The sequence below is a fragment of the Raphanus sativus genome, unplaced genomic scaffold (assembly GCF_000801105.2).
Source record: "Raphanus sativus cultivar WK10039 unplaced genomic scaffold, ASM80110v3 Scaffold1335, whole genome shotgun sequence".
Taxonomy (NCBI): domain Eukaryota; kingdom Viridiplantae; phylum Streptophyta; class Magnoliopsida; order Brassicales; family Brassicaceae; genus Raphanus; species Raphanus sativus.
Window position 1 is genome coordinate 9,025 of NW_026616647.1, and position 13,964 is coordinate 22,988.

At 35.6% G+C, this 13,964-nt stretch overlaps 3 protein-coding genes across 3 annotated transcripts; 1 reads left to right on the forward strand and 2 right to left on the reverse strand.

Annotated features, from left to right (window-relative positions):
* The first annotated feature begins 1,907 nt into the window (after positions 1-1,907).
* LOC108852666 (protein fluG-like) lies at positions 1,908-6,134 on the forward strand. The gene is made up of 17 exons (XM_056998625.1): positions 1,908-2,133; positions 2,216-2,514; positions 2,595-2,737; positions 2,807-2,912; positions 3,006-3,162; positions 3,241-3,336; positions 3,419-3,467; positions 3,617-3,891; positions 3,988-4,160; positions 4,263-4,383; positions 4,468-4,520; positions 4,618-4,747; positions 4,834-4,979; positions 5,077-5,265; positions 5,343-5,575; positions 5,718-5,860; positions 5,970-6,134. The coding sequence occupies exons 1-17, from the start codon at positions 1,972-1,974 to the stop codon at positions 6,030-6,032; spliced, it is 2,538 nt and encodes an 845-aa protein (XP_056854605.1). The 5' UTR covers positions 1,908-1,971; the 3' UTR covers positions 6,033-6,134.
* An 872-nt stretch (positions 6,135-7,006) lies between these two features.
* LOC108849743 (RHOMBOID-like protein 4) lies at positions 7,007-9,113 on the reverse strand. The gene is made up of 6 exons (XM_018623344.2): positions 8,580-9,113; positions 8,267-8,430; positions 8,018-8,181; positions 7,561-7,805; positions 7,335-7,461; positions 7,007-7,240 (listed from the first exon to the last, which is right to left on the reverse strand). Exons 1-6 carry the CDS (start codon positions 8,930-8,932, stop codon positions 7,118-7,120), a joined length of 1,176 nt encoding a protein of 391 aa, XP_018478846.1. The 5' UTR covers positions 8,933-9,113; the 3' UTR covers positions 7,007-7,117.
* A 681-nt stretch (positions 9,114-9,794) lies between these two features.
* Positions 9,795-10,730, reverse strand: LOC108851183 (uncharacterized). Its single transcript, XM_018624594.1, has one exon. The coding sequence runs from the start codon at positions 10,728-10,730 to the stop codon at positions 9,795-9,797; it is 936 nt and encodes a 311-aa protein (XP_018480096.1).
* Positions 10,731-13,964: the final 3,234 nt, after the last annotated feature.

Below are 13,964 nucleotides of genomic sequence, written 5' to 3' on the forward strand. Positions count from 1 at the left end.
AAAAACTGAAGGTCAAGTTAACTGCTTCGTCTAGAAACCACCAGAAAAAAAGTGTATTGCTTATATCAGTGATTTTTTTTGTTGGGTTGTGCTATTTAGAAATGGTTAGATAAGTTTGTATTTATAATTATAGTGTAGTCCATTAATTTTGATATACCCAAATCTTCATTGCTTCAAGCCAAAACAATATCTTGGAGCCAATAATCATTTGACACGTCATCATTCCATAACTATCTCGCAGCAGTATGTTACATTGCCGTAATCCATCCTTCTGTTCCATGAACAGCCAGCTTACATACAGAACACACATGCATCTTGATTCATCATAAACTCGATAGAATCAGACAGAGCACAATCACGGAAACACATAATATTACCACATATTGAACATGGTGTCTCCGAACAAACCAACACAACTAGTGTCGGAAAATCGTTTCCCCTGTACTTTCCCTTGTACTTCTCTGCTTTGCCTAACAAGATCGAAGAACTGTAACTTGGGTCAGAAAAGCGTGTTCGTGTCAACGAGACTTGAATTTTTGTGGTTCGTTCCTATCATTTTCCTATCATTTGGTTTGACGGCCCTTAATGTTCTGAAAGCCCAGATAAAAAGGCCCATATTTACCTTCATTTTTGCACCGTTTTATTCGCCGTCTTCATTATTGCTAGTGCTACACATAAACAGAGTCGAATGTTTCTGCACCGAAGCTTCGAACAGAGCTTCATCAATGGGCTAAAACAGAGTGACCTCATTTATATATAACATTTTACGAGAAAGATGGAGTCTTCTCTCTTTCTTCAATCTCCCTCTCTTCTTACCGCTCTACAAATGGATAAACTGAGTTACTGAGTACGGACCCATCTACCGGCTCGCTGCTGGTCCTCGTAACTTCGTTGTAGTGAGCGATCCAGCGATCTCGAAACACGTTCTCAGAAACTATCCAAAGTAGGCTAAAGCGTTAGTCGCTGAAGTCTCCGAGTTCCTTTTTGGACGGTAAAGATTCAATCTTTGAGGCTTGAGTTTTGTAAAAGCTGTGAACATGGATCAATGCTTGTTGCAGGTCATGAAACCACTGGTTCTGTCCTCACTTGGACACTTTATCTCCTAAGTAAGGTGTAATATTTTGGTATCTTCTACACTTCTCTAGGCTACTTAAAAGAAAAAGAAAAAGGGTTTTCTCTTATCTCATTGATGAGTAACTTTTTTCTTGAACAGACCATCAGCATGACCACTGGAGCTACCATACACACCACTAATGTATATGCCAACGTCCTCGAACTTGAGAGATTAATCAGAGTTTATTGTTTATTTTAGAGTGGTTTCAGTTTTGCCTGATGTTTTTTTTTTGTGTAACAGGGATTGTATATGAAGGTGAGCCAAAGGTAAGCTAGAAATGTGGAAGATGAAGTTTGAATCTGTTTTCATCTATCTGTATGTATCTTATGATTATTGATTTTTGTTATTACCATCATGATTCATTGTAGTTACAACTTTTGCTATATGCGTTAACAAGCGAACAATAAGTGATAAAGAGTTGGATTCACTCCTTGATACTTCCATCTTCCTGAATACATCATCCATTTCCTGAACCTTACTGCTTTTCCAAACGTTTCAATGTAAGTGACAACCGTCAGGGAGAAAAAAAAAATGCAGAGGGTGAGTGTTGGTTTGGTTTCTTAGGACAAGAGTGGTAATAATGACGCAATGTGCAACCATCTAATTTTATAAAAAAACAAGAATGTGACATGATCACATGAATAAGTTAGAAAACGCCAACTTCGAGAAACAGCGCATGCAAGAAAATGTTATTTGCATCACCTAACAAGTACATGTGCACCACCTAACTCCTTGGTGACCAAAAAGTCAAATCGTATCGTGCACGGACAGATCAGAAAACAAAGAGAAGAAAGTCACTTCTACTTCAGAAACAGTCATCTTCTTGAATGTAACTTTCTGGAGTTTTCACTTCAAGAATGGAGTTTAAGGAGTTAAAGGAAGCAATAAATCAAGTAGAACTCGTTGATGCTCACGCTCACAACATTGTCTCTCTCGACTCTTCTTTTCCCTTCATCCGAACTTTCTCAGAGGCCACCGGAGACGCCTTATCCTTTGCTCACCATTCTCTCTCCTTCAAGGTACACGAACATACCTTGTTTCACATCTGTTTTATCAAAGGTATACAAGGCCACCCCTGATCTCTTTTGTCAATTGAAACAGAGGAATCTGAGGGAAGTTGCTCAACTCTATGGCACTGAAGTATCTCTAGAAGCGATTGAGAAATATCGTCAAACTTTGGGAGTGCGCTCTCTCACTACCAAATGTTTCAATGAAGCAAGAATCTCTGCTCTGCTCATTGATGATGGATTGGAGCTGGACAAGAAGCATGACATTAAATGGCACAGAAACCATGTTCAATTTGTTGGTCGAGTTCTGCGTATTGAAACTCTAGCCGAGCAAGTTCTTCACGAGGAGTGTCCTGATAACTCTTCTTGGACTTTGGATTCTTTCACTAAAGCATTTGTTCAAAGATTGAATTCATATCCTTTTTTTTAATACACTTGTAATGAATGTGGTTACTTACTATTTTTTTTTTTTTGTATTTTTTTACCTTGACTGTGGACACGCTTGTTTCAGAGATTGTTGCTTTAAAAACAATTGCTGCTTACCGTGGCGGTTTGGATATTGATACTCATGTGAGCAAAGAAGCTGCTGAGAATGGCCTTTTTGAAGTCTTACAAGGTAAGATGAACATTTCAGGTTTGGTCTTGTAGTATGTCTATAGTCACAACCTTCCTCTTCTTTATGCAGCTGGAAAGCCTGTCCGTATTGGAAACAAAGGCTTGATTGATTACATTATTACTCGTAGTTTGGAGGTAGCTGAAGGTTGTGACTTGCCCTTGCAAATTCACACAGGGTATGCAAGTTTAGGTTAATCTTTTATCCTCTTAATGATTCTAAGCTCCGAGGTTTGTAGTAATGACTATTTTCTTCTTTCTTTTGTAATAAGTTTTGGTGACAAGGATTTGGATTTGAGGTTATCAAATCCTCTTCACCTTAGAACCCTTCTTGAGGACAAAAGATTTGCAAAGTGTCGTGTAGTTCTTCTTCATGCATCTTATCCATTCTCAAAGGAAGCTTCATATCTGTCTTCAGTTTATCCTCAGGTGTTACTTCATGCACACTCCAGCTATTTGTAAGCTTATGCATGCAATCCCGTTTTGCTTATTCTTGATCTATCTTAGGTATACCTTGATTTCGGTTTGGCGGTTCCAAAGCTTAGTGTTCATGGTATGGTATCTTCTGTTAAGGAACTTCTTGACTTGGCTCCAACAAAGAAGGTAAAATGCACCATGTTTAACATTATCTTTGTTCTTGTTTATATGTGACATAGAAAGCTTAACCATATAAGACACTTTCCAGGTGATGTTCAGTACTGATGGCTATGCATTTCCTGAGACCTACTATTTGGGTAAGTTCAAGGTCCTACCTATTTTGTATTGTTTGCCAATCTTCTCACTTCAGTCTCTCTTAGATCAGAGTTCTATGTAGGGATGTTAAAAACAGGCTACCCATGTCCGTTTAGGCCCTGACCGTTGAACTTCTCTGTTTTTTTTTCAGGTGCAAAGAAAGCACGCGAGGTCATCTTCTTAGTTCTACGTGATGCTTGTGTCAGTGGTGATCTCTCACTCATGGAAGCTATTGATGCAGCTAAAGACATTTTATCACGCAATGCAATTGCGTTTTATAAGCTAGATGTAGACACAAGTTCTTCTATTCTACAAAGTAGAATAGCTCCTAAGTCACAGATGGAGGTGCCCATGCATGTTCAAGAAGATAGTAGTTCTTTTGTACGTGTTATCTGGGTTGATACTTCTGGACAGCAAAGATGCCGTGTGGGTGTCTCTTCTGAAGAAACCTATTTCCTCACTTAGCATTCTTACCCTAATAATAACCACGGAACCGTGACAAGAGTTACGTTTGTTTTACAGGTTGTTCAAGCGCAGCGTTTTAACAGAAGTGTGAAGAAGAATGGTATTGGTCTGACTCATGCATCAATGGGGATGACTTCATTTTACGATGGACCCGCAGAAGAGTCTAAATTAACTGGTGTGGGTGAGATCAGACTGGTTCCAGATCTATCAACCAAACGGACAATACCATGGTACTTGTTTTGTGTTCCTGCTCTTCGCTGCTAACTTAAGCATATTTTCTGTTTCATCTTTATTACGTACATTGATAATATCATAATTAACACTACTATTAGGACAATGCAAGAGAGCATGGTTTTAGCTGACATGCTCCTTAAGCCGGGTGAAGCATGGGAATATTGTCCAAGAGAAACCTTAAGAAGAGTCTCAAAAGTTCTTAAAGATGAATTTGACTTGGTAAAAATCTCCATTTTTACTCTCTGTGCGGATACTTTTATTGGCTTTTAGTAGCGTGAACTTCAAGTTTCCTTGGCTTTTTAGGTAATGAACGCTGGTTTTGAGAATGAGTTTTATCTCCTCAAGAATGTTGTGAGGTATGAAGCTATATAGGTTTCTTGAATCTTGGTTTCTTTGTTCAATCCAGTCGGTTTCATAATAATCTTACCACTTGTCGTACACAATTTTTTGAAGGGAAGGGAAAGAAGAGTATGTGCCTTTTGACGTTTGTCCTTACTGTTCTACATCCTCTTACGATGCCGCATCTCCGATTTTCCATGAAATTATACCTGCTCTTGAGTGCTTGAACATCGCAGTTGAACAGGTCACAAAAAAATTCTTCACAAACTAAGATCAGACTTGTATCAAAACTACATCCTCGTTCTTGACGTGGTATATATTTCTTTATAGTTTCATGCTGAATCCGGGAAAGGTCAGTTTGAAGTATCTTTAGGTCACACCATTGCATTCCATGCTGCCGACAATTTAGTTTACACACGTGAAGTTATAAGATCGGTCGCAAGGAAACATGGGTTGCTTGCGACCTTTGTTCCAAAGTATGCCAGTCTCTTATCCCACTGAGTTATAAGCTTTGTAACCTTTAGATATTAATTAATAGAATGCATTTGTATGTGTGTGTGTGTGTTTTATCAGGTATGATTTATGTGATATTGGTTCTGGATCACATGTTCATATAAGTCTTTGGAAAAACGGTGAAAATGTCTTCCCGGCCTCGGGTAAAACATCTGCTCATGGAATGTCTTCCATTGGAGAAGAGTTCATGGCTGGAGTTTTGTTTCACCTTCCTTCACTATTTGCAGTTCTAGCTCCACTTCCAAACAGGTAACTAAAAAAATAGTTTTTTTAGAGTGATGTTTGGATTGTTGCTAATTAAAGTTATATCTTTGCTATATTTTCAGCTATGACCGAATCCAACCTAATACATTCAGTGGAGCATTCCAATGCTGGGGGAAGGAGAACCGTGAGGCGGCTATAAGAACGGCTTCTCCACCAGGAGCTCCTGATGGTTTAGTTACTAACTTTGAGATAAAAGCATGTGATGGATCTACAAATCCTCACCTTAGTTTGGCCAGTGTAATGGCTGCCGGAATTGATGGTCTCCGGAGACACCTTCAACTTCCTGATCCTATAGGTAAAACTTCTAATAATGTTGTTTTATAATATTAGATGTTATGAAATGCCTCTTATATTTGAATCCATCCTTCAAAATACATTTTCTTCACATGTGAGTGATGTCACCTTTCCTTTACATTTCCTTTGATGAAAAACATCAGATACAAATCCGGCTGATGTGGCTGATACATTGAAGAGACTTCCTGAAACGCTCTCAGAAGCTGTTGAAGCTCTGGAAAAGAATAAAGTCCTCCAGGAGTTACTAGGACAAAATCTTATAGCTGCCATAACAGGAGTCCGCAAGGTACAGTACTGTTCTTTAGTTCCAAGAATAGATTTACAGTGGTACTAATGCAAAAGCTCTAATATGTTTTCTTTCTATTAAAAAAATGTTTTCTTTCTATTTTTAACAGGCCGAGGTCCAGTATTATTCGAAGAACCCGGATGCATGTAAGCAACTCATTCACCGATACTAATCGTTGGCTTTCTTGAGCCGTGGGATAGTGATTGCTCGATCATTTGCTTTTGTTCGTTGTTGAGTTTTTATGATAAATGCCAGGAGAACCGCCATTTTATACCCATTGTAATATATTCGATTTATACCTGACTTATATCGTCGTGATAAAACATACATAAATTTTCGAAAATTTCAAATAATATACCTAATGTTTATTTTATTTGGCCTAATCATACCCTAATGGCAATATCATCTAATTTGGTGGACATTGATGCTACGTTAACTAATTTTGCTAAATAGGATACCGCATGTACATTTTAAAAAATAGTCGTTAGTAAAAATATTTTTTTTAGAAAATGTAAAATTTTATAAAATTTTATTATTTAGTAAAATTAACAAAAATTAACTAAATAATTAAATTTTAATCTTATATAAGGATATATTTATAAAAGTTTCGATTCACAATATCTTTCTTATAAGAACTATATGTGTTGTAATGCTACAAATCCATTTTTAGTATTGTAATCGTGTTACTCTTGATTAATCATAGTGGTGTTCATTTAAAAAAATTATTCTTGAAGTTTTTTTGATTAGAAGTGGTGAGAAGTAACTGGTGAGAAGTTCGATCTCAGTTTTTTGTTTGGGCTTGGAGTTTGGTTTGTACTAATGGACTTCCCGGTTTGGGTTTAACTGGGTTTAACTTATGGACCGTTTCTGGACTTTTGTAATATGCTTTATGTTTAATAATATTTCAGATGGCAGAAAACAAATGGTGAGAAATTCTCGCTGACAATTTTGCGAATAATTTATGCTTTAAAGGTTAGTTATTAAAAATGATTTTTTCTTTTAATATATAAGAGATTCAAAGATAATGAAAACTGAATTAGTTGGCCTTACACTAGGTTTTTATACATAAAGTTCTTCTAAAGTCTACGCATGACCATGTGAAAATTTACTAAATACGATCAAACAGGAGTGTGATGGTTTACCAGAGATCTCAAAACTCAAATACAATTCAGAATAATATCTTAATATTTATTCAACAAGGTGCTCCTATTAAATATACACAAAATAAGATACAATGACTGAATGTGTATTCTAAAATCAACGGCAAAGCTGAACGCATAAGCTATTAATCCGTGAATCCGAGGGATTTGCCAAAATGTATGATCCTGACTTCCCATTCCTCAAACAAGTTATGCTCAACTGGTTGCCTAATTGAGTCGTCTGCACAAAGAAAAAAAAGAATAAATCTCAAAGATATGTTGATTAGAGACCCTGAGAGAAACTGGATAATGAAAATGGATATAAAGATTGTTACCGTGCAAGAGGCTGGTTCTCGGTTACAGCTCCATCTAGAAGTTGGAACACATGAAAGATAATGACACCATGAACAATGTTTGTTTCCATCCACATTGTTAAAAAGTGAGATCAAACCCGCAATGAACCTGACAAGGAAACAAACCGGTTTTGTGTAATTTTTTTCTAGTGTTTCTAGAAGAAAACAGACTGGTTTATATATAGTTAATATAAATTTAACAACTTACCAACCAAGCAAGAGGAGAAGAGAGACAGTCCATAATATGGCTTGACAGATATTATACTTGTGAGGTTTAGCTGCAGGAGCGTTTCTTTGGTTGATCCATCCGTAATGAGGACGGATTAAAAGCACGAATCCAAGAAGAAAACCAGTAGCAAAACCTCCAATATGTGCAAAGTTATCCACTCCAGGAAGCACACCGAGTCCCAAGTTTACAGCCACAATCAGTACAAGAGTTATGATCGTCACAACCTAGACAAAGCATTGGCAAAGAACATGAACTTCCAAACTTTAATAACATCAATGAACTAATATGTGATTTGATTTTCCGGTTATCGGAAAAACACATAATAATTCTTATAATTTGGAAACATTGTTTAACACATTATATTTATCCAGATGTGTGACCATGTGGTGGTGTATTGTTCCTATATGAAACATGTTTTTGAATGTGTTTGGGTTACCTTGTTAGTATAGATTGTCCAGTTGATAAAGATCTCAGAGAGCATTCCTCCAAGTAAACCAAAGACAGCACCAGATGCTCCCACAGAGATGTTTGAGCGGAGGAAAAGAGCTGACAATATACTTCCTCCAAACCCCGATATTAAATAAAGCAACCCAATCCGTACTAAGAGAAAAAAAAAATGAAAAGTATAGGTTATACACATATTTCATTAGAGATATGTAACAAAATAGATCAAGAGAGTACTTACTAAAACCGAATTCACGTTCCATACGCATACCGATGAACAAAAGAGTCAACATGTTCACCAACAAATGAACAACTCCTCCATGTAACCAGTTGCAAGATAGTAGACGCCATCCTTCATCTCCGTTAACCACTTTCTTCACATCTAATCCGCCCATTGTTCTTAACCTGTTTCCAAGTAACCAAAATTAACCAAAATCAATCTCAAATTAGGAGAAAGAAACACACTTTCTCTAGAACTCAAACTAACATCAATCTGATACTTCTTTCAAGCTATAGAGGGAGCAAACAAGAACCCTAGAAGTAGAGAGCTTTACGTGAGAGAGGAAGGACCCAGAAGAGGATTCTCTTTTGTACTCTGAAACGAGAACCGACCCAAGAAACCAGCGAAACAGTCTCCAGAATTCTTCGGACAGTTGTTGACGTACATGGTGATCACGAACACGACGACGTTAGCGATCACGAAACAGGGGATGAGCCAAGAGAACCAGCTCCGAAACTCTTTAACTCCTCTTCCTCGTTCTTCGTAAGAGCCTCCTCGACTTCGATTCTGAGATCGATGTTGCTCAGACAGAGCAGACGATTCCACATCCATTCGGTGGATGTTGTTGCTCTCGCTCTGTCGTGTTCTTCCCCAAATCGGAGCTGTCTCTGAATCTTTCTCACCCATCGAAGCAATTAAAAGATTCGAGCTTTTGAACTAAATCCGGGAGATTTGAGATTGGGTTTTCGTGTTCGGTCTCTATCTCTATCTCTATGGGGTTTATATTGGTTTGGACATTGGAGTTATGAGAAGTTCTATCTTCGCAGATTGTGTCTGAAAACAGGAAAGGGAAAGAGTTGGTCAACTGTCTTGACCAACTATACATCTCCCATTATACTGTTTCCTAGCCCTACCACTAAACTAAACCAATTTTTCATGTGATATAACCCGGTTTGTTCGTGTGTGTTTCCGGTTTAGGAATAATTAATTTCGATTCTGAGTTTATTTTCTTGTTTTTGTCATCAAGTTTGTGTATTTTATAATTTTATTATATTATTTTTCTCTTATGTTTTGTATTTCTTTTTGACCGTTTGTGTGACGTGTGAGTGGAATTTGCCAAAATGCCATAAATATTTGATGACCTTTTGATGGAAGAATCATAATCGAGCGGTCAAACTCAATCAGATTGTGAAGAGTAAGAAGACCGGTTCGAGCATATTTTAATAACATATTAGTTTTTCTTTCAAATTTAACACAATTATTATATACAGATTTTCCTTAATTTTATAACAGAATTACTAAAAAAGAATAGAATTATTAAATTTTACATACCTATAATTTCAGTACCAACACTAAACAGAAGCTATAAGATTACAAACCTCTTTTGGCCTAAACTCTATTTTGTTTTTTTTTTCTTTTTTGAAAAAGACTTTACTATTTAAATGCAAGAGAATAAAAAATTTGACAGAGTTAGCACCCAGTGACCAAATGATCTTACATATTTAAAAAGATACAAACTTGAATCAGTTAATTTAGTAGGATGGGAGAGCTAGGTAGCGAACCACAACTGCATCAGTGAGGAGGAGAACTTAGGCCTATCAGTCCGTAGACTCGAAATCATGTTTTTTATAGTGAGTTTTGCCTGGTTGATTAGTCCATCAGATGAGGAGAACTGAGAATTGTGGAGTCTCCGGTTTCTTTCTGTCCAAAGCGTGTACAATACTGCTTGCCAGGAGAGGAGTAGAAGTGTCTTCCGAACCTTGTTTGTAGTGTGGGCTTTGAGCTGGGGGAGAAGAGTGATCCACTGCCTAGTAGATGTGAAACCACACTTTGCTGCAATTACCTTCCAAACTTCCCAAGTAAAGCTGCAGTCAAAGAAACAATGGGCAATAGACTCATTTTCAGTATTGCAAAACAAGCATTGTGGATCAGTCTGAATTCCCCAACTCAAAATCCTGTCGCGTGTTGGGCATCTGTTCCTCACCATCAACCACACCAGGAACATGTGCTTTGGAATGCCTCCTGAGAACCACACCTCATTATGCCAAGGCACTTGAGGGGCTAAAGGGCGAAGCAGTTTGTAAATAGCACCCGTGCAATAGCTAGTGCTCCTCTGATTCTCCGGCCACCATTCAAATTCATCGATGTGGAGAGTAAGGGACAGGGTAGAGAGATAGGTGATGACCTGTAGTTGGCGATTGGAACGAGCATGAGGGATGATCCAGTCGCCATTATCCCATAGCTCAGCAAGAGTAGCATTGCTGCCGACCGGGAAATGTAGAGGACCTGAATCTTTGAGATAATCAGAAAGTTTACCATACGGAGACCAGTTTGTTGACCAGAAGTAAGTTGTTTCTCCATTGTGAACCTGTTTCCTAATCCAGGGATAGACAATGTCCCTAGTATCAAGCAACTCTATTTTGTTTATTTGAGATAAATTGTCATTTAACTTTTGATAGGATATCAAGTTGTAATAGTTGTTCATTTTTTTCTCATAAATTATCAAGTATTGAAATATTCCACAATTATCAAGTATTGAAAGTTAGTTTTTTTCTTATAACCACCAGCTCGAATAATCTATATCAGCATTGAACATTGACTAAAACATATCCAACGAAAACCAGAAAATCGACTTAAGCTGTTAGACTAATATCAATAGTGTAAACCAAACTGACATAAATTTTTGACGTACCAGGTTTTTAACTTATGACTGTAAAAAAAGTAAAAGTTGCTTATACAAAAGATCCCAATCCCTTGTCTACTTTGGATTCTTGCATTTTTAGAGACTTTCTTGATAGGGGTATGGAACTTTCCGAAGCTCCTTTGTTTCCCTGCCAAGTTCCATCTATCAAAATATTTATCTTTTCCTTACAAAAGTCATATTTGGATCAATTAATCTATAATATTCTAATTTTTCTTTTTCTTTGTATCACAATCAGGTGTTTGACTACTGACTAGTCGTTTGCTAAATAATAAAGATTAAAATTATATAAGATTAAAATTTAACTATTCAAATTTTTTTTTAATTTTACTAAATCAATTTTACATTTTCTAAAAAGAATTACTTTTATAAAATAAATATTATGTTTTCTCAAAAAAAAAAATTGTACATATATATGACATCTTCATTGGTAAAATTAGTTGATGTACCCTCCACATCAGGAAAATTAGATGACATGTAAGTAAAAAATTAGAGCTGTTATTCTTTTTAGGTATTGCCCGTGTGACTGTCCTTCAGTTTTAACCAACTATTGCAATAATAAGCTGATATTTGCTAAAAAAATTGTAAGAAAATCTTATATCTCCATAGTCCATACCAAGGAAAAGTTGTATATACGTGATTTTGTATAAATAAAACATAAATAAATGAAGCAAGAGCGTTGCTAAGTGTAAACATCAATCATCTCCCTCCAGAGAGTAGAGAATTAGTGATCGAAGACCTGCCGGTAAACATCAGTCATCTTTGTGTGCAGTGCTGTTTGTGTGTTATTTGTAAGCGGATTGCAAAATACTTACAGATATCAATATATATATACAACAATTTTAACCTAGGGTATATACATGTACCACACATGTTAAACATACCAAACATAACAATAATAATTAACGGAGCCAAAAAAAAGTATTGTCATCAAAACGGTAAGCTTATATATATTATGATACGTCGTTCTTCGTCCTTCACAAAAGAATGTTGTTTAGTCCGCTAGAATTTTTATCATTGGTGAAACTCGTAAAGGCCTAGTCCTTCGGTGTATATCTTCTGTGCGTAGAGAAGTATATATACTGCTTGCCAGCCTGCCCTACGAATCCATATGCTGGAAAGAGAAGCAGAAAAATGCGAATGTCTAACAAATGATAAGCGTTTTTGTTCAAACGTTTGATTGTTATTAAATTAACTAGTTTTTTTGTAAATTATTAAATTAACTAGTTCCTGAACCAAAAAGAACAATAAGTTTTCTGCAAGAGTATTTACCAAAACGATGGCCTTTCTTGGAACAAAGACAAAATGCATTTTTATCAAAGTCAAGAAAAAAGAATCAGGATATCGTTTTTCTCCATGTGAAACTATTTGAATCGAGTTTTTCTATTGATCTACTTTGATTAATCATCGGAATAAAAATTAGAAGGAAAAAAAATAACTTCTTACTAGGAATGTCTGCCAAGGTCAGGCCCGAAATTAATTTTTTTAAAAATAAACGATATAAGCCCCATACATGTGACTAATAATGAGTAGCGTAACACACTAAATTAATTTTTAAATACAAAGTTTTTTAAAACTAGTGTGCATACCGTGATGAATTTTATATTTGCAGTAAGCGAGAGAATCTAGCTTATGTATCCGGTGAATTTTTCATAATTAACCTTTTATATCTCCAATAGCTAAGTTTATATTCCGAAAAGCTTCTTGTATAGTAGTGATCATATTATATATCGTAAATGATTTTTGTGAGAAACTTATAATGAACTCCATTTTGTAAAGTTTGCTGAAAACGTCTAACAATCATATTCGACATTTTTTTTTGGCGTTGCAGTCTTGCAGATAAGGACATGTGAAACTCCAACATTTAAAAGTCGTAAAGAAATGTTACGAGGAAACAGGATCAAGAACACTTAACGCAATCGAACTCTCTCTCTCTTTCAAACGTGTGTGATCAAGATTGAAAACAGAAAATGACACGGATTATTTGCGTAACATTTCGAATTATGATATATAAAATTTTTTATAAAGATTAGTTTGGTTACCTATATCATCAAAATTAACTTATTTTTTTATCATATTACATCCATTTAAAACTCTAAAGTTATACGTGTTTGAGATTGAGTAATGAAAAGATGAATGATCTATCGGAAAGTGATACTCAATAGATCGCTCATCTTTTCAACTATCTAGAGTTATCCGTGCATCTACTATATTAATTTAGGGTCCTAAAATTTATCTACTATTTAGAAGTTGCCATTTAAATTTGGACTTTTTCTAGAATAGTAGGTGTTTGGCTACTTAAATCTGTTTGGTTCCTTGATTATATCAACATGACTAACAACTTAATTTAAACCAACATAAATCTATACTATTAAAATAGAAGTACAAATATAAAATAACCCTAAGATTTGCAAGTTATTTACACTCTAATGCCACTAAAATTATAAATAATCTTTACAATTCATTAATGTTGTCTTTTCCAATTAATAAACACATTTTCCTAATTTAAATTCATACCTACAAAAACGGAAAGAATTTATTAAACGCAATCTGTTTTATCAGCTAAATTATAAAGTGAAAAATAAAGAAAATAAAAATGGTAAAATATATTTTTTTATTGCCATCGCTTGACTGTAACGTCCATTTTTCTTCTTCACATACAAACAGTGGAGGATTACTTTAGTTTTAAGAAAAACAAAAAACATGACTTCAAGTCTTCATTGCTATCATACATATATTAATTAATCCTAAAAGTCCAATGTTCAATCACGTTCTCCATGGTATCATATAGATATCACCTGTTTGTGAAGTAAAATGTGCAGTACAATGATCAACACATATATTAATTACTGTAACATATAACCGAGATAGCTACAGATATATTTCTTAGAGGATAAAATGCAAGCTATCTATACAAATCGACTTTTGTAATCTTTCTACACAAATCAAATCAATAAATTCAGAATCCAAACAGAATATCCTTTATTAGTCTATCCAAACCTATAATTAATGTGGAGT

Excerpts from the sequence above, each read along its gene's own strand:
- LOC108849743 (XM_018623344.2), bottom strand. The coding sequence starts at position 8,932 with ATGGGTGAGAAAGATTCAGAGACAGCTCCGATTTGGGGAAGAACACGA. Across the intron at positions 7,806-8,017 it reads GGACAATCTATACTAACAAG|GTTGTGACGATCATAACTCT; the intron begins GTAACCCAAACA and ends TGCTTTGTCTAG. Across the intron at positions 7,462-7,560 it reads CTTCTCCTCTTGCTTGGTTG|GTTCATTGCGGGTTTGATCT; the intron begins GTAAGTTGTTAA and ends TTTCCTTGTCAG.
- LOC108852666 (XM_056998625.1), top strand. The coding sequence starts at position 1,972 with ATGGAGTTTAAGGAGTTAAAGGAAGCAATAAATCAAGTAGAACTCGTT. Across the intron at positions 4,161-4,262 it reads ACCAAACGGACAATACCATG|GACAATGCAAGAGAGCATGG; the intron begins GTACTTGTTTTG and ends CACTACTATTAG. Across the intron at positions 4,748-4,833 it reads TGAACATCGCAGTTGAACAG|TTTCATGCTGAATCCGGGAA; the intron begins GTCACAAAAAAA and ends ATTTCTTTATAG.
- LOC108851183 (XM_018624594.1), bottom strand. The coding sequence starts at position 10,730 with ATGAACAACTATTACAACTTGATATCCTATCAAAAGTTAAATGACAAT.